General features: G+C 46.1%; 1 protein-coding gene across 1 annotated transcript in view; it reads right to left on the reverse strand.

Moving 5' to 3' along the window:
• Window positions 1-745: 745 nt before the first annotated feature.
• Window positions 746-19220, reverse strand: part of IGSF9 (immunoglobulin superfamily member 9) — a 54999-nt gene continuing 36524 nt past the window's right edge. The window contains exons 10-21 of the mRNA XM_033924932.1: window positions 18983-19123; window positions 17349-17465; window positions 16660-16810; window positions 16093-16216; window positions 15727-15902; window positions 15112-15362; window positions 12680-12764; window positions 11664-11834; window positions 9644-9689; window positions 7349-8875; window positions 5665-5810; window positions 746-2662 (exon numbers count right to left, since the gene is read on the reverse strand). Of these exons, the coding sequence (XP_033780823.1) occupies window positions 2442-2662; window positions 5665-5810; window positions 7349-8875; window positions 9644-9689; window positions 11664-11834; window positions 12680-12764; window positions 15112-15362; window positions 15727-15902; window positions 16093-16216; window positions 16660-16810; window positions 17349-17465; window positions 18983-19123 (3156 nt within the window). The 3' untranslated portion in view covers window positions 746-2441. The remainder of the gene's footprint in view (window positions 2663-5664; window positions 5811-7348; window positions 8876-9643; window positions 9690-11663; window positions 11835-12679; window positions 12765-15111; window positions 15363-15726; window positions 15903-16092; window positions 16217-16659; window positions 16811-17348; window positions 17466-18982; window positions 19124-19220) is intronic.

Raw genomic sequence — 19220 nt, forward strand, 5'->3', positions numbered from 1 at the left:
CTGCGGGATTAGCAGATTGGGGCTCATGGGTGGGAGAAGATCCGCCAAAACGGGAGATAATATTCGATAATGGCATGGAACCAACGCTTAGCACCTTAACTCGGGGGACTTTGCTTCAATCTCCCCTTATCCATGTTAAGTTCTGCTGCTGACCACATTATCCGGACATCTGGTGTCGTCACAGTCCAGATAGTGGCTATGAATATCTGCTTATTTGTGGAAAACACCGCAGCTGGCCTGGCTGCAGATGGGATGCTGTGGTAAGGCAAAGTAGAAACCTCCCGCCCTCAAGGACTGCAAAGGTTTTCAGGCCTGTCCTGGAAGTACATCTATGAGACATATGTGCAAACGCTGGGACTCTGCTGTAGCCTTACTGGGTCAGACCAAAGGTCCATTAAACCCAGTAGCCCAACCTCAGGGTGGCCAATCCAGGTCTCTAGTACCTAGCCAAAACCCAAGGAGTAGCAACATTCCATGCGACCGATCCAGGGCAAGCAGTCGCTTCCCCCATTTCTTTCTCAATAACAGACTATTGACTTTTCCTCCAGGAAATTGTCCAGCTACGCTATCTGATCTTACCACATCCGCTGATAACGCATTCCAGAGCTTAACTATTTTCTGAGTGGAAAAATATTTCCTCCTATTGGTTTGAAAAGTATTTCCCTGTAACTTCATGGAGTGTCCCCTAGTCTTTGTAGTTTTTGAAAGAGTGAAAAATCGATCCACTTGTACCCGTTCTATTCCACTCAGGATTTTGTAGACTTCAATCCTATCTCCCCTCAGCCGTCTCTTTTTCAAGCTGAAGAGCCCTAACCTTTTTTAGTCTTTCTTCATACGAGAGGATCTCCATCCCCTTTACCATCTTGGTCAATATATCAAAGATATCCTGCAAAACCAGATGGATAAGGTGCGTCTCCAATGTTTCAGGTTATCTCCACTGCATCTGAACAAGCTGTGCCTTTATCATATAGATATACAACATACACAGAACAAAATAACAGCAGATAAAGACTGCACAGCTCTGCCCAATGTTTCCTGGTGCAAAACCACAGATCTTGTGCAATTTCTGCCTGCCCCTCACTTACCATTTTTATAGTGTTCTCTAGAGGTGTAAAGTATTCAGATAAAAAAAAGCCCTTTCCTGAAGATCTCACAGTCCTAAGTGGATACCTGAGGTAATGGGAGATAAAGTGATTTGCCCAAGGTCACAATAAGTATCAGTGACAGAAGCAGGATTTGAACTCTGGCTTCCCTGGTTCTCAGGCCACGTGCTTATTCCAGGCTTTTCAGGCACTTCCTTCATCCAGGCCACGTGCTTATTCCAGGCTTTTCAGGCCACTTCCTTCATCCAGGCCACGTGCTTATCCCAAGCTTTTCAGGCCACTTCCTTCATCCAGGCCACGTGCTTATCCCAAGCTTTCCAGGACACTTCCTTCATCCAGGCCACGAGCTTATCCCAAGCTTTCCAGGACATTTCTTTCATCCAGGCCACGTGCTTATTCCAGGCTTTTCAGGCCACTTCCTTCATCCAGGCCACGTGCTTATCCCAAGCTTTTTAGGCCACGTGCTTATCCCAAGCTTTTTAGGCCACTTCCTTCATCCAGGCCACGAGCTTATCCCAAGCTTTCCAGGACACTTCTTTCATCCAGGCCACGTGCTTATTCCAGGCTTTTCAGGTCACTTCCTTCATCCAGGCCACGAACTTATCCCAAGCTTTCCAGGACACTTCTTTCATCCAGGCCATATGTTTATTCCAGGCTTTCAGGTCACTTCCTTCATCCAAGCCACGTGCTTATCCCAAGCTTTTCAGACTCCTGTCACTATTCCTGTTTTCGTCAGCTCTCTCGGGACGCTGTTCCATGTATCTGTCACTCTTTCTATGAAAAATTATTCTCTGTTATCCCTGAGTCCACCTCCTTTGAAACCATTTACATAGCGCTCTAAGGTGTTTGAAGCAGGCAGAGTCCCTAGTCCACAGAGATTAGAGTCTTAATGGCAGACATACGCTCAGCACTGGGATTTGTAGAGGGTGGGGGTGGGTACAGGGAAAGAATGCTGAGATAGTATAGACAAAATACCCTAATCTCTTATTCTAAACGAGGAGCTGTCCAACTCCAGTTCTCGAATGCTGCAACCTGGTCTGGTTTAGTATTACGTGTGTGAATTATTTCTGCATGCACTGCTTGTAACAGACCTTGATGTGCTTGAGTAAGAGATTTAAGGCCAAGGTTGCCCTCTGGGTTCCCAGAGAATACAGGACAGTTACTTCCTGCATGCCGTGGGGTAAAGCTAGGTATTATGTCAGGCTTGTCCATGCCTTGACCCCCCCCCCTGTTGGTTAGATCCAAATAATCAGAGTGACAGGATGGGAGAATGGACAGAGTACATTGGCACATTGCGTTAGAAATGGCAAGAGGACATTCAGAGGAGAAGAAGTAACGTCAGAGTAATGTCGCCTGTTCGTAGCATTCGTCATAGTCTCGGCTGCTCGTAAGTCCCTCCTGGGTCTCTTCTCTGTGTCGCTGGTATGCGAGAAACTCCTCTCTCAGAGCTGCACAGCGGGCCTCGGGGCTAGTCAAAGTGTGTGTGTGAGAGAAAGTCAAGGCATCCATGGAGCTGGACTTGCTTGGAGAGCCATAGTCTGTCCTTGGAGCTTTCGCGCCTGTAACGGGAGAGAGAGAAGGATGTATTAACGTGTGTTTGAATGGCTCCCTGAATAGCCCTGGCCAGTCCCACCCATCTCTGCCCTGTTATGCCCCCAGCCTCCCCCCCCCCCCCACCGGCTTTTGTCGGGCATCCACACATGCGTAGACACCCTTCTGCCCGACTGTGATTTGTTCCAAGCTTTTGAAAACCTGGACAAAATGTCAGGTTTTGAAAAGCTGTCCGGATCCCCGGACATGTCCAGGGAAATCTGGATGTCTAGTAACCCTATGCCTGAGCTGCTCTGTTGAAAAGGAACTGGGTATGAATGCAGATAGACTTTGTGTTTTTTTGAGCTTGCCTTTCCTAGATGTGTAACTGGCAAGCTGTGATTTGCAGACGCTCTGGCCACTACAGTGGAACAGGAGCTGCCAGCTTGCTTTAACAGACAGGCTTTATTCTGCTCGCATGCACAGGCTTGTAATAATGATTTCCCAGAGAATACAGGACAGTTACTTCCTGCATGCCGTGGGGTAAAGCCGGGTTTAGATTCAAAAATTCAGCCAGTAAAAGTGGATCCTGCAACCTCAACCTTCTGGCCTGCCTACAGCTTTCTGCAGAAGGAAATTGCAAGCCAAGAAAGTTACAGAAACCACATCCTGCTGTCCTTCCTGCTGGCACAAACAATGCTTTTCACCATGCAGAGTAGAAAGCGAGCTGTATCTTCTATTACCATACAGCAAGAGCAGGTCCAGATGAGTCAGTGAGGGAAGAACTGGATTTCCAGACCTAGTATGTCCGGGTTTTGAAAAGCTTGCCGTCAAAGTCACGTTGGGAAGGGACAACCGCGCATGTGACATCCTCCACAGCTTCTCCAGCCCAGCCTGTTAGAGCAGTGGTTCCTAACCCTGTCCTGGGGGACCACCGGGCAGCCCTCATGAATATGCATGAGAGAGATCAGCATCTAATGGAGGTGCCAGGCATGCAAATCTGCTCCATGCATATTCATGAGGGCTGCCCGGGAACCACTGGGTTAGAGGATGTCAACTTAAAAAACATCAGCCAAATCTTTTTTCCTGTCATGGGCTGAGGATTGAGAACAATTGCTTTTGCTTCCTGACACTTATGGGGAATTTAGGAGACATCAAAAAACATCTCTTTTTCCCAAGTATTTAGGCAGCGAATTGGTAAAAATTGGATTCTGCACTATTTTGATCATTTTAGTGTCTCTAATTATTGGCTTTTAACTTTTTTAGTTCTATTCAACATTTTATTGGTTTTTAAAAAAAAACTATTGTAAACCGCATAGAACTTTACGGCCTTGTGGCATATAAACTTATTATTATTACACATAAAGCACTGAGATCCCTCTGGACCACTAGGATATTTTCTTAAGTCTTTTATTTAGGGGTGGGGAGTCACTGGACCACCAGGGTATTTTTTAAAGTCTTTTTTTTTTTGGGGGGGGGATAGGGGACACCAAGGGGATTGAGGGAGCTACAGGACCACCAGGGTATTTTTTAAAGTCTTTTTTTTTTTTTTTTTGGGGGGGGGGATAGGGGACACCAAGGGGGTTGAGGGAGCTACAGGACCACTAGGGTATTTTTAAAGTCTTTTGGGGGAGTCAGGGGCACCGAGGGGGTTATCTGTCCATCAGGGTATTACATTTTTTAGAGGGGGTTTCAGATAGATGCCCAGGGGGATGGGAGAATCCATTAGACCAGTGGTTCCCAACCCTGTGCTGAAGGACCATCAGGCCAGTTGGGTTTTGGGGATAGCCCTAATGAATATGCATGGAGCAGATTTGCATGCCTGTCACCTCCATTATATGCAAATCTCTCTCATGCATATTAATTAGGGTTATCCCCCAAACCTGACTGGCCTGATGGTCCTCCAGGAAAGGGATGGTTGAAGGGAGAGAAGGGTGCCATTACACGACTCTTCCCTTAAGCAACCACCCTTTTAATGCTGCCCCAGACCTAGCAAAAGGTTTCCTGCACTAAAGGCACTTAGAAGACCTTTTTGGGGGGCATTGTTGTGGGGTACCTAATGACCACATTTAAATATGGCCTGTGCATTCAGCTCACAAAAATGTACGCACTAACCCAGTACTAATTGCATTTTAAAGCCAACGTTAGTTAGCCGTAGCACTGATACACAAAGCATGAACACAGCACAAAGAGCTGAAGAGCTGATTTTCAGCAAATTCCCCTGGAGGCAGCACAAGGAAACAGAATTCAGAAAATGCACGGGACAAACCCAGAGGATTGCTAGGGTGGAAATGAAGCAATTACCATCCTTAACGCTTTGAAGGCTTAGGGACACGGAGGTCATCTTTAAAAACACTCCTTTTTTCTAGATCCCTTCTACGTGATGTTCTTCTGACTTGTACTTTTTTAAAATTATCTTTTGTAAACCGTATTCAACTTTACGGTCTAAAAATCGATGTTATGTTATTCCATACGGGAATTTGGATGGAAAGATTGGATCGACCAGCTGTCATTTACTATGTAATAGGTATAGTATGAGGACAGCACGGACGACTACTAACATTTCTATAGCGCTTCAGCAACTGGAGCAGAGAGGGTGAGGTGAAATGTGTTTGTCAGTGCAGGGTGGAAGGAAACAGCCCCTCATTAGGCAGAGTTTCACATCCGCTCTCCTGATTATCAGCTCACTGCATCTGGGTGGCAGCTCTGTTGGAGGAAGGGCACGTCACGTTCTCTCTCTCTCACAGGGGGGGCGGGGGTGGGGCCTCTACGGAGACCCCTGCTCCTAGCTGCTCTGTCTCCCTACTGTGCTTTTTGTTTCATGGTTACCTCAAGTATTCTCTCTCCAGCCCCCCCCCCCCCTTCCTGGGCAACCTATACGTTCACAATGACATCCTGCTCTTATCAGGAAGTCATCCGACTTTCACCACTTGTCCTTCAGCTCTTTCTTATGAGGACATCACTTGTCCTCTCCCTCCCCAACCGCTGAGCTCTCAACCTTCTGTGTGCACACAGTACGCTGTGTCTTTACCTTGTTTCTGCAGATCCTGAGTGGCCAGGCTGGATACAGGCCTCTTGGGGGTCCCGCTGCGGTACATCTGTAGTGCCTCGAGAATGTCGGACTCCACTGGCAGCTCCGAATCCCATTCATAGTTCTCATCCACTGAAGTGTTCCTCCTGCAGAGGGCAGAGGTCAGTGGTCAACATGCTGAGTCGGGGGGGGGTAGTAGATGACAGAAAGCAGAAACCATGGCAACTCATTAGGGTTGCCCAGAAAATCCTAATGTTGGAAAAACTGTGCAAATTGACGTTTTTCCCCATGAATTTGATTGTGCTTGATCAAAAAATAATTAAAAAAGCCCATCCTGGAGTCGCTCAAAGCCGCTGATTACATAAAGCTCTATTTTTCTTATTATTTTTGCTTAATGGAGTAAATTTCTTGGTATTTTATTTAAATCATCTATATTAAGAACCAAGCAAACATAAATACAAACCATTTACTGTTTTCAAAACTTCTATGAGCGTCAGAGCTGTTAAGGGGGGGGTTAATAACGTGTGAATGCATAGTTATTGAAACCAAAATCGATTCTATTTCTCTTGCATTTCTTCAACTATAATAAATGCAAAGCACAGGAGTGTCTAACCTCAATCTAGTCAGGTTTTCAGGATTTCTCCAATGAATATGGACAGATGGCCCCCTCAACCCCCTCAGTGCCCCAACCCTCCCCCCCCCAAAAAAAATCACACAATCAGTATAGCAGATTCATTGGAGACTGGATAATTTCTTGGAGGAAAAGTCAGTCTGTTATTGAGGGAAGCCACTGCTTGGCCTGGATCGGTAGCACAGAATGTCGCTACTCTTTGGGATTCTGGAATCTTGCTATTCTTTGTATGGAATGTTGCTGCTTCTAGGGTTTTGGCCAGGTTCTAGTGACCTGGATTGGCCACCGTGAGAACAGGCTTGATGGACCATTGGTCTGACCCAGCAGCAGCCAAAAGATGTCACCACAAGGTAACCATCTAATGGAATAATCTAGGACTATCAAAGTTATCTGATCATTATGTAGGCCACACTCCTTTCGTCCCACTGAAGATTCTCTCTCGCTCCTCCTATATTTTCCCCATACTTTTGACATTTTTTTATCCTCTCTCCTCCTAAAACAGACCTTTTCTCTTACAGACTTGGGCTGTCCTGGTCCCAATTGCAATAGTGGCAGCAGCAGTGAGGACCCTGGACTGAGCTCCTCCTGGCGTCTGTATGGGAGGCAGGGTCTGAGAGAATGAGTTAGCTGAGAACTGGACTCTGCTCCTTTACAACCTGCTGGTGCTAATACATTTCATATCAGATAATTTGGAAGTGGCTAGCCAGTGCAAGATGCATCATGGGCTATAGGGTGTTAATATAGCAGATTAAATACGGGTTGTAATGCCACTAGTTGCCACACCCTGTCAGTAGACTAGATGGATTAGAGCCACAGTATCAGAAATGTCCACAGGGTGTCAGTCTTAACTAATCAATCAGATGCTGCAGCTCTTGTAGTCAATATAACAGGAAAGAAGCCAGGTATGGAGGTAGTGATTTTAGCTCTGAAATTGTTTCAAAGGCTTCACCAGTACAGAAAATTATTTTGCATTATTTGGTGATAGTATGATCTAAATGCTCTGTCAAAATAAGCATAATGTCCCAGTTTCCCTTGGGGGAAGAGTCAACTTACCGTTTACTGATGGTGGCTATAGAGGGTTCCATTTTCTGCTGGCTCTCCTCAGCTCCAGAGCTCTGTGAACCTTGCCTGCTGTGCCAGCTAGCTGTTTCCCCCAAAGGTGAACCAAAGTAGCCACACCCTAAAGACTGGGCTAGGGAAGGAGGCCTGAGAAAGGACACGCTTCCCCTGCCACTGCTCTGACTTGTCAGGCTGCTCCTGAAGACCTTCTCAGAAGGGGAGCCATGTAGGAATAGGGCCCCTAGGGGCCTCTGCTTATCAAGTGCTTTTAGTTCTGTGAGTTCATGGAAAGGTTCATCCTGACTAGAAGAGACCACTGTGATGACTGACTCCGCTCTGATATCCATGGGAATTTCTGGGTGCGGCTTGTCACTGGCCCACTGGGCATGTTTCACAGTCAGATGCTGACTCGGACACTTACTTGGAAGGGTAGTAGTCCAATGTAGGCTATCACGCAAAACTAACTTCACAGTCCCCAAGTTTGATTCTGGGGGCTGGAGGAAAGGTTTGGTTGGCACCAACTGCTCAGAAGATTTCTGGTTGTTGCTAGTGTCCACATAATCAAGACATGATGTCCAACAGTGAGATCTGGGCCTTTCCTTATCATCGCCAATCGAAGTTTTGTCTTCCAGGTTGAGAAGTGTTTGGCTACCCCAGGCCTTCAGCTGTGAAGCATCCTCAAGCTGTAAAGGATCCTCCTCAGGTGGCCCGTCCACACTCATCTCTTTGAAGAAGGGGAGGCTGAGGTACTGGAGAATGCCACTCTGAGCAGAGGGGCTCAGTCGCTGGTGAAACCCCAGATCTTTCTGGCTTTGTAAGGATGGGGTACTGGCTAAGCCACTCAAGGAAGTATAGCCCTTGGGTTGAGAGTCTCTGAGAGAAGACACTGTCCTACTGAAGTTCTCCTCAACTGAGCTGGCCTCTCGCCTCCTCTCCTCAATCTTGCTGTAAGGCAAAGCCACTGGGCTGATGTCCTTGATGCAAAGTGGCTTGGACTCATCCACAGGGCTGCTACAGTTGCCACCACTGTAGCCAAAGTACTTTCCTTGGCGATGTCCAGAGGCCTGGGCTTCTCGGCGGGCCTGGCCCGTGGCCTTGGGCCTTAGAGTTACCTCCCCCTGCCAGGTTCCTGCTCCTCTTTCTGGGTGGACCTGAACGTATGTCTCTTGCCCAACCTCAAACGTATGGCTCAGGTCTAATGAGTCCTGGGGGTGAAATTCCGGGTAGAACTCTGTCTCTGTGGCATAGGGGAAGCCATCTATTAATCCCGAATGTTGACGGGTCTCCGGCTCCACCACAAAGCGCCCATCTGGTCCACGGTTGATCCGTTCCAGTGCCACCGACTCCCCTATATGGCTTTCGTATACGGTATACCGGGAGGAGCTCTGGTTGCTGCTGACGTGGTGAACATCTGTCTCAGTCTTCTCCCCCCAGAGTGGAGCCTTCCGGAAGCTTTGATATGGGGAAGAGCAAAGCTTTATCTTCATGAGACTGTCGGAGCTACCAGAACCATCAGAATTTCTTGGGCAGGAAAAAGAAACATGAAAAGAAAAAAAAAAAAAAGAAGACATTAAAGCGATGACTTTCTGCTATTTTCTAGTTGCACTTGATAGTACAGACAGGAATCCTGAAATATGTCCATGCCTTCCTCAACAGGGACAAAATGCCCTCACTCTCCGGGGACAGAAAAATACCGACTATACCTAAATACTTTGAGATTGAAAAGGTAAGAGCCAAACCCCAAATCTCTTCTTCCCTTCAATGTACCCTTCACCGCCAATCCTTTTACTACTTTGGGCCCTGATCTGGACTGAAGATGACTCCTTCTAGGGGCACGGACACTTCAGCTATCTCCCTCTTTCTCTCCTGTGCTCACCTGGGGCAAATATATTTTCAAATTTCTGATCAGAAACCTGAAGTCAGGCAGGGCTGAAATGATCCATAAAGGTATCTATTCTCACTACTTCATCAAATTCGTTTGATGAAACAAAACATGGGAACCTCAGATGTCTGTAACTAGGCTTGTCTGTGCAAAAGGCGGTAAAAGCCCCAGTCTGTAATAATTTAGCCCCATCCCAGGTCCCTCCCTGGAGTTAGGTGTTAATCCAAAATAGAAAAATCTCAGAAATTTTAGGATTCCTGTGTAAGCCGGCAGCTGGGCACCGACTACAGAAAATGATGCACTAAAATATATTAAAAAAAGAAACAAAGAATGAGGAAGAAAAATGAGAAAACAGAAGAACAGATCATCAACACAGGAGGCGAGTTCATGACAATGGAGACACTTACTGCGACGGTGACGGCTTCTTGTTGGGGGCAAAGACGATGGGTTGATCTGGAAGGTCATGAGAACACAAAAGGGGGGAATCACATGCAAGGCAACTTAAAAAAATAAATAATAATAACCCAAGGGAGCTGAATTTACCCTCACTGTGTCCTGTCCGCCTTCTTCTAGCCTCTCCCAGGCAGAGGGAAATGGGTAGGAAGTGTACAAATTCATGAGAGAGCACTGCCTGAGACCCACAACATTTGGGTGGGGTCCTCCACACCCCCTCCCCACAAGGAATCCTCTCTAATGCAGGGGGTTCTTGGCCCGGAAAGGTTTTCAGCATATCCACCATGAATAATCTTCCACAACAGGTAATTGAGGCCAGCAGTGTGCCAGATTTTAAGAAAAGATGGGATTGGCATGTGGGATCTCTTCATGGAGGTAGTTAGAGGGTGGGCCATTAGGGTGGGCAGACTAGATGGGCCCTGGCCCTTTTCTGCCGTCATTTTCTATGTTTCTATGAATATGTGAGTCACAGATTTGCATACAACGAAGTTGGTGTATTTCATGCATATTCATTTGGGATCTCCTGAAAACTTGACTGGCTGGGTGTGTCCCAAGGACTGAGTTGAGAACCCCTTCTTAGAGAATGACAAGGGGACAAATTTTTCCCTGTGGGAACTCATTTTCATGTCCCATCCCAATGAGTTCTTTTCCTTTCCCTGCCCCATTCCTGCAAGCCTCCAACACTTGAAAATCCTAAGTAGCAACATTCTAGAGCTCAGATTGTGATGTCATAATGCCTCATTCCACCAATGCCTAAGCTCCGTCCTCAACTGCACAAGCCTCCAACACTTTAAAATCCTAAGTAGCAACATTCTAGAGCTCAGATTGTGATGTCATAATGCCTCATTCCACTAATGTCTAAGCTCCGTCCTCAACTGCACAAGCCTCCAACACTTGAAAATCCTAAGTAGCAACATTCTAGAGCTCAGATTGTGATGTCATAATGCCTCATTCCACCAATGTCTAAGCTCCGTCCTCAACTGCACAAGCCTCCAACACTTGAAAATCCTAAGTAGCAACATTCTAGAGTTCAGATTGTGATGTCATAATGCCTCATTCCACCAATGTCTAAGCTCCGTCCTCAACTGCACAAGCCTCCAACACTTGAAAATCCTAAGTAGCAACATTCTAGAGCTCAGATTGTGATGTCATAATGCCTCATTCCACCAATGTCTAAGCTCCGTCCTCAACTGCACAAGCCTCCAACACTTGAAAATCCTAAGTAGCAACATTCTAGAGTTCAGATTGTGATGTCATAATGCCTCATTCCACCAATGTCTAAGCTCCGTCCTCAACTGCACAAGCCTCCAACACTTGAAAATCCTAAGTAGCAACATTCTAGAGCTCAGATTGTGATGTCATAATGCCTCATTCCACCAATGTCTAAGCTCCGTCCTCAACTGCACAAGCCTCCAACACTTGAAAATCCTAAGTAGCAACATTCTAGAGTTCAGATTGTGATGTCATAATGCCTCATTCCACCAATGTCTAAGCTCCGTCCTCAACTGCACAAGCCTCCAACACTTTAAAATCCTAAGTAGCAACATTCTAGAGCTCAGATTGTGATGTCATAATGCCTCATTCCACCAATGTCTAAGCTCCGTCCTCAACTGCACAAGTCTCAAATACTTTAAAATCCTAAGTGTTCGAGGCTTGGGCAGTTAAGACAGAGACTACAGGAATGGGACAGGGACAGAGACAAAACTCATGGGGACGAGACCGGGAAATTGAGTTCCTGCAGGGACGTCCCCGTGCCATTCTCTGCCCCTACCCCAATGTCTCTCTTCCTGTAGCTTGCCTACAATGAGGAGTTGAAAAATCCTTTTCAAGATCCACTTTGCTTCCTGCTTTATGAGATGTGAACTCCCATTAGCTGAACAGACAGGGTGATTGAAGATGACTGAGGGATATTACAGAATTTCTACAAACTTCATGACCCCTGATTTGGAAGAATGGAAGGGGCTTCTTGGATACCTTGTTGGCGTTTTCGGTTCCGGATTGTCCGATGATGCTTCATGAAGCAGGCGGCTGCTGTGCTGATGATCATCGCAATGGCAAGGAAACAGATGCCACCAACGAGGCCTGCTAGCACCGGCTGTGGGAGCACCTCAGGGAGCTGGGTCCGGGATGGGTACACCTCCATACCTGAAAAAGGGGGGGGGGGGGGGTTGTGTGTGTAAATTATCAGAGTAACTTTCAGAGCAGGAGAATAAACTCAGGAGTAAATACTAGATGTCCCTCATCCCTACCTCTAGGTGAGAAAGAGAACCCCCATCCTCTCCACCACCCAAGACAACCACCACAAAGCTGGATGTAGCACTTCAGCAAACAGGAACATCCAGTCCCAAAAAATGACCTTCGGGTTTGGAAATGGCAGCTTTCATCTTGAGCTAAAGGAGAGAGACTGCCTCCTGCTGGTTAAAGAGCAGTACTTCTCATCTTTTTATCTCTTCCTAGCAGATAGGTCTTGCTGTACAAATCCAAGATTGATTGATTGATTTAAAAAATTTATATACCATTTAAACCTAAACGGTTTACATATCGTTACATACATAATTCAATAAAACAAATAAAATCAAACAAACGTAAATGCATTTTTCTAGGAACTGATCTTTGTGGTTGTTCTTTTGATGGACACTTCACGTGATTTTCTGACGATTATATGTTAATAAGAACCTGACCAGCTGAAGTCTTCACCATGATCCTTCTCCCCAGGATCCCATCAAAGAGTTCAGCTCCTCCCTCCTCCCCCCTCACGACATGATATGTCTCGGTCAATCTGGCGCTAAGTAACATTTTAAGGATGAGACAATTGAAAACTTGACTGCGTTTTCTTTTGCTGTACACAAAACCTTTTAAAACTCTTCAACATTACAAAAGAAGTAACTGACCTGTTTAAGATTAACATATTAGATGCAAATTAGACAGACTGTGCCCTCCCTGCAACCCTACTGAGGCTATGGTAGGTAGACAGACTGCAGGTTCCTCACCGGTTGTGGAGATGTTCACGGAGTTGCTGGGATTGCTGATGAAATCACTGGAGAAGGCCACCAGGCGAAACTCGTAGGAGGAATCCTGCAGACCGGAAAGAGGGGAGGCAGAGAGTGAGAAAGGGAGGAAAAGGGAAGTCATGGTAGAGAAAGAGACTAGTGAATGGTTTTAATTCATCTGTTAAGGACTAAGCGATCTTGTATTCTCTGTTCCATAGATGGTGCTTCGAGCCGCACCCCTACCAAATCTTCTTAAAAGTGGCAGCTACATAAAAAGCCCTCTGATAGCATGTGGTATAAGTGACTAGGCCAAGTTCCCACATCATGGTGTGGTGTGTGGAGTGGGAAGAGAAACAGGAAAATCCAAATCATACGAGGGCCATTTTTAAAGTAACAACCTAAGTAGGCACTTTGGACTGGAACATTGTCGGGAACATGTCTAGATTTATGTGTAATCCAGTGCGTCAGACATAATTTTGCAGAGGTATTAACCGTGTGTATCGTCAATCACTCCAACTGTGGGGTGCGATCGCTGATTCGTTTTTTAAATGCAAAGAACATTCGCCCAGCTGAAATTCATCAAATTGAAGTGTATGGTGAGGGTGCAATGAATGAGGGAAATGAGGGTTGTTTAACGAAGGGAGAACAAACATGCACGATGAAGCAAGATCAGGACGCCCGTCTGTCATCACTGAAGAATTGGAAACTGCAACTGATGCACTCATTCAGCAGAACAGGAGATTCACAATTGATGAGCTTCAGACGACTTTTTCTTATGTTTCTCGTTCTGTTGTTTACGAAATTGTCATTGATCGCCTTCACTATGGGAGAGTGTCTGCTGCATGATAACGCATGTCCTCATGTTGCTCGAAACACAGCAGAAATGTTGCAGAAGATTTGGTGGAAGATACTGCACCAGTGGGATCTCTCAGAGAGAGAAAGAGATAATGGTTACTGCGGATGGGCAATTTGGCCTTTATCTGCCTTCATGTTTCTATATTTCTATCCTCCATACAGCCCGGACCTGGCGCCATCGGACTTTCATCTTTTCCCAAAATTAAAGCAATTCTCGGGCTGAAAACGCAAGCAGACCGAAGGCAGCGTCCACGAAACTGTCAACAACTGGTTCAAAGAACAGGAGGAAGAATTTTCAACGAGGGGATTGTCAAGCTTGTCTCCCGGTCTCAAAAATGCTTGGACGTCAACAGGGATTATATTGAAAAATAGTTTAACACAGATTTTCTCTGTATTTAGAAAGTTTTTGAGTTACAATAAATTGTTACGAGTTTACAACAAAATGACTCTTACGTTAAAAATGGCCCTCATACATCCTAAATGAATGAACTTAATCACTTTCTATATATGTTGTACAGAATGGATCAAACTTTTTATTGCTGTCTCCCTCTCAATCCTTGTGCTCCTCTGTATCCCATGTGATGCTAAGGGAGGGGCCTAAGGTCTGACGTCTGAGCAAATCAGAACCTTAGGCCCTTCCTTGGGCATCAAATGGGATACAGAGGGAGGAGCCTAAGGCCCTGGGTGGGAGGGGCCTTAGGCTCGGGAAGGCCCATGATTTTTGATGGGCGGGCCTTGGAGCTGGAGGGACCGTGATTCCCTCCAGCTCCCAACATCTACAAAAGGTATGGGGGAGGGGTTCAGAGAGTGGGATTTGGGGAAGTATCCAGTAGCAGGAGAGAGTAGCCATCCGTCCTGCCAATTTTCTCTTGTGGGGGTGGGGATGGCATGGCAGGAGGGAGTGGCCATCCCTCCTGCCGCTTTTGCTACTGTGTGTGTGTGGGGGGTGGGGGGTGGAGTTGGTTGGTTCTTGGTGCCGGGACATAGGGGAGGACTTTCATTCTTTCATTTTATGCGGCATATATTGTGTGTGTGTGTAATACACATACAACATCTGTCCATTAAAAAAAAAAGGTTTCCTGCGCCAAATATCCGAGTGGCAGGCGGCTGTTTCCGGGGCTTCCCCTGTCTCTCAGTTGCTCGGGCTTCTCTTTCCTAGCTTTGTGCATGTGTGAGATCAATCGGACAAGAGAGATAGAGATTACAACGAACCTCTGCGCAAATCATTTACGTGCAATCTTTTTGGTACATCGATCGCTCTTCCACAACCAGCCAGAGAATTGGCTAACAGCGATCCACTCGGTATTAGCAATTCTGTTTAGTGCATCCAGGTGATAGTCCAGTATCACTGCAAAAGGTGTGAGCAGAATCCACTTCCCCCTTCTGAAATGTGGTCATGTGAGTTCTTTTATCCAATCACAACTCTTGGCCCTTTTAAAGCTCTTACAATAATCCCTCTGGAAGGGAACGGTTAATGCCTTGGTTGGGTCCCTCTGAATTTGCCAGGGGCACTCAAATCCTACACAAAGGGCATTAGCTAAAGGCCTGATGCCCCCAGGGATGTTCTCCCTTCTTACCTTGATGAGCCCTGGCACAAACAGCTGAGTTTCGGTCCCAGATATGGAGACTCCTAGTAGTTCCCAACTCTCCCCAGCTTGGCGAAACTCCAGGGCATAGCCTGTGAGAGCCCCTGGCCTTCGTACTGGTGGCTCCCACTGCAGGATTACACCTCGGGAAGTTTCATTGGCAGTCAGAAAGCGAGGGGGAGACAAGCGGCTACGAGGGTCAGTGTTGGACATTTCTGGGCTCAAGGTCATCACTGGAATACCTGTATGACCCAGGAATAAAACAGAAACAACAAACAAATATTAAAATACAGTCAGTGGAAAAACAGCCAGAAGGAAAAGCTTTGAATCTCTAGGGCTGGAGAGATTAGCACAAGGATAAAGGGCTCATGGGATGGTCACATGGAATGCCTGGAATGGAATATAAGAAAACAAGGAATGGATACAAGGAAAACAAAGCCTGGTACCTCTAGGACTGAAGGGTTTAGGGGATGAGCACATAGATATAGAGTCTGGTACCTCTAGGAGTGAAGGGCTCAGGTGGCGGGCACAGGGATATAATCTCTAAGACCAGATGGTTTTCGGTGATTGGCTTGGCCATTTTCTCTGGCAGAATGCAGGACTTACTGAGAGGATATGCAGTTAATATCTGACTGAATGGGCCGCTCCCAAACTTGTTCTGAGAGAGAATGCTGAATTGGTAGCCGGCGTCAGGTTGCAGGTTCTCTACCAGGAAATGATCTTCTCCGATGGGCACAGTTATAGTAATCCAATTGTGATGTCCCTGATTCAGATGTTTTACCCTGTGGGGTAGAATGAGTATGTTACAAAAGCAGAACCAGAAAGACGGGGGGTATGGAGCACGGGATGAAGAAAAAAAGATAGAGAGAGGAGATCAAGCCCAACAGACCCCCCCAAAAAAATTCAAGGACTGGGAAGACCAACAAATGCATTGGCCTGGCATGGCATACAGATGCAGTAGTCAAGACTTACACAGGCGCGTACCAAACGCTGAACCTCTGAAGGCAGCCACCGTCGAAGCCTGGCACCCAGGAGACATTAACTGAAACCACTGAGGGCACTGCTGAGACATTAGTCACTGCGTGAGGGCTGGTACCTGCAGGAGGAGTATCAAGGGTTGTGTCAGATGCAATGAGGAATGGACACTGGTCTAAGAAGTGGCCATCCCTTCCTTTTTATTTTATGAGATGTATCGCCAACTATTTCTTGTAATTCATGTTGTCTTTTTCCCATTTTACTTATATTATAAATTTTTGTACAATGTACACTGCATTGGTGATGGTATATCAAGCATAACTAAACTTGAATTGCTCTTCGAGACACCAATTCCAGGAATCACAACACCAAGGATCTATGTGAGGCAACTGAATGACAAGTCATGTTTAGAAGCTCTTTTATAGAAACCAGAGGGCTCTTTCCCCTCCTGCACAAACCCTTCTTTAGAGCCAATGGTTGGCCTCACCCTGGTTGATATCAAGGGGCATGGGGAGGGCCTGGGCAATGCTGGAAAACACAGAATCGCAAACTGAGGAGCATTACCGAGGGCATAGACTGAGGTCAGAGCGCTGATCCTGGCCACTTGATTGGCTGCCATACATTCCCAGTTGCCGTGGTCTTCTTTGATCAGGGGCTTGAAGATCAGGCTGCTGTTTGCGTCCACATGGGCACGGCTCTTCCCAGCATTTCTCAGCTATGCGGTAAAAAACAGCCAGTCATCATTCGAGTAGGGGAGTGTCCCAAGCAAGGGGGAGAACAATCTGGAGATAGTATGGGAGAGGGAAGGAAGAGAGAGAAAAGACCCAAGCTGCAGCCCGGGGTGGCCATTTTCCAGCCCAGTCAGTTATAAGGCTCTATCGTAAGCAGGCCTGCATTGATACCGATGGGTAATCCTGACCAAGATTTGCACAACTCCATGCCTCTCCCCACCTCATCATCATCGTGAAAGGACAGTGTGCGTTGGGGTTTCTCCTGCAGTCACAAGCCCTGTCCTCCCTTGTGGAGCATTGGTACATGAGGCAGAGACTATGAGAGCAGGCTTTATCCTTACACACACTACAAGACGATCTGCTGCCTGAGCGGAGGTCTAGGGCTGTGGCGGATGATGGGGATTAAGAGCTTGAAGATTTGGGGGGCGAGAAAGGCACAACAGCAGCTGAAATCCATCACTGGTCCCTGCCTCATTGTGGCCTGGTACAGATTCCCCTCCTTGGCTCTATGCTGCTTCTTACCTTTCTCCATGTGATAATGGGCGGAGGGTCCCCTGCTGCAGAGCATAGGATTACCAGCTCCCTTCCCACCTCCTGTCGGTACGCCTCTTTAGGGACATCCAGGAAAATGGGAGGATCCTAAAACAAAAAACATTGTCATGCTGTGGATCATACTTAGGAGGGGAAGGGAGGGAGAAAGGACATGAGGAAGAAGAGTGGGAAGTTGGGGGTGGGGAAGAGACAGTGAAAATTCTCTCCCCAATAATAATATCTTTTATGTCTCTGTATGAAATAACTCAAATTTGAGATCCAGTAAGTCAAGTTTCTGTTCACACTGTAGAGGCCCTTAAAATCTGTCTAGCAACCTGATAAGCCAACGTTACAGATAAAGGCTTCCTGGCACGTGAAGGTCTCTGTTTATGTTTATTTGAAATATGATATACGCCAAATCTTACAAAAGTTCTAAGCGGATTAGATATAAAATGCAAAATTAAAAGTGCGAAGAACTCCATAACATAAAAGAAAGACCTAAACTAATTATTCATAATCAAGTTACAATCAAGGGTCAGTTGCCTGTGAATCTCTTGAATTAATGAATATGTTAATTTGGAATAGAATCCATAGCAAAAGCCTTTTGAAAAAAATATGTTTTTTAATGTTTTATGATTTAATTCAGGGCGGTTGATTCCATTGACTAGGTGCCAAAAACAAGAATGCCTTATTACGCGTTGATTCCCATTTCGTTCTATACCCCGATGGAAGGACTAGTCTATGTCCTGTAATGATCTTAATGTTCGGTTTGAAGTATATGAAATAGTCAAAGATTGCAGATAACTAGGTTCAGAAGTAACGCTTTATGCGTCAAAGGTAATATCTTGAATCTAATTCTATAAGGAACTGGTAATCAATAATATTGTTAAGAAAAGGGAGGTGATTCGATCATATTTACTTTTATGCCCTAATAACTTTAGTGCTGCATTCTGCAGAGTTTGCAGCCGTCTTATATTACATTTTGATAAACCGGCATAGATGACGTTACAATAGTCCAAAGTGTGTTCTCTTATCAGGACTGACTCAATGCATTCTTTTTCTAGGAAGCAAAGGGACACCGGCACAGTCTGTTGGTGGGGGGGGGGGGAAGTGGGGGTTTGGTCAATTATCTTGAGGGAAGACATTAACCAAGTAAGGGATAGAGAAACAAACCACACTGGGAGTAAATTTAGAGGCTCTCAAGGTTAACTTCTATTTTGGCAGTAGTGGATTACGGAGACCTACAAATTCCAGATTAACAGTAGAGAATGACACGGGGACAAATTTTCCCCCGTTCCTGCCCCATTCCTGCAAGCTCCGTCCTCATCTGCTTACAGGAATGGGGCAGGGACGGGACAGAGAAATTGAGTTCCTGCGGGGACAGGGAAAAATCTGTCCCCGTGCCATTCTCTAATTAACAGTTATATTACAAAGGCACGGTCAATTACCACCTCAATTAAGCAATTGTGAGTTTTGCATGGAACTTGGCTAGGCGTCCCCAATCTATGTGCTACTTATCGAATCATGCCCTTAATGCAGTGATGCACATAAGGACAGCCCAATCCTGATTTTAGACATTTCATTTTATAGGTCAGTACTTTTGGAACGCTCCATCACTTCCTTACCTTTAGCAGGACCCGGGTGGGCACAGACTCCCCAGCTGTGCCATAGCTGTTGTAAGGTGTACAGGCATATAAGCCCAGAGCGTCATCATTTCCTGTTGCTATGACAACCGAGCTCTCAGCATCTAAGTACCAACCAGGATACTTTGGGAGGAAGTGAGAGATTGGTTAGTCTGTTGATAACCTTTATGCTTTGGGCAGAGCAAAAGGTCGAGCTATGAAGATCAAAGATTGAACAGGA

The sequence above is a fragment of the Geotrypetes seraphini genome, chromosome 16 (genome assembly GCF_902459505.1).
Source record: "Geotrypetes seraphini chromosome 16, aGeoSer1.1, whole genome shotgun sequence".
In the NCBI taxonomy this organism is placed as follows: domain Eukaryota; kingdom Metazoa; phylum Chordata; class Amphibia; order Gymnophiona; family Dermophiidae; genus Geotrypetes; species Geotrypetes seraphini.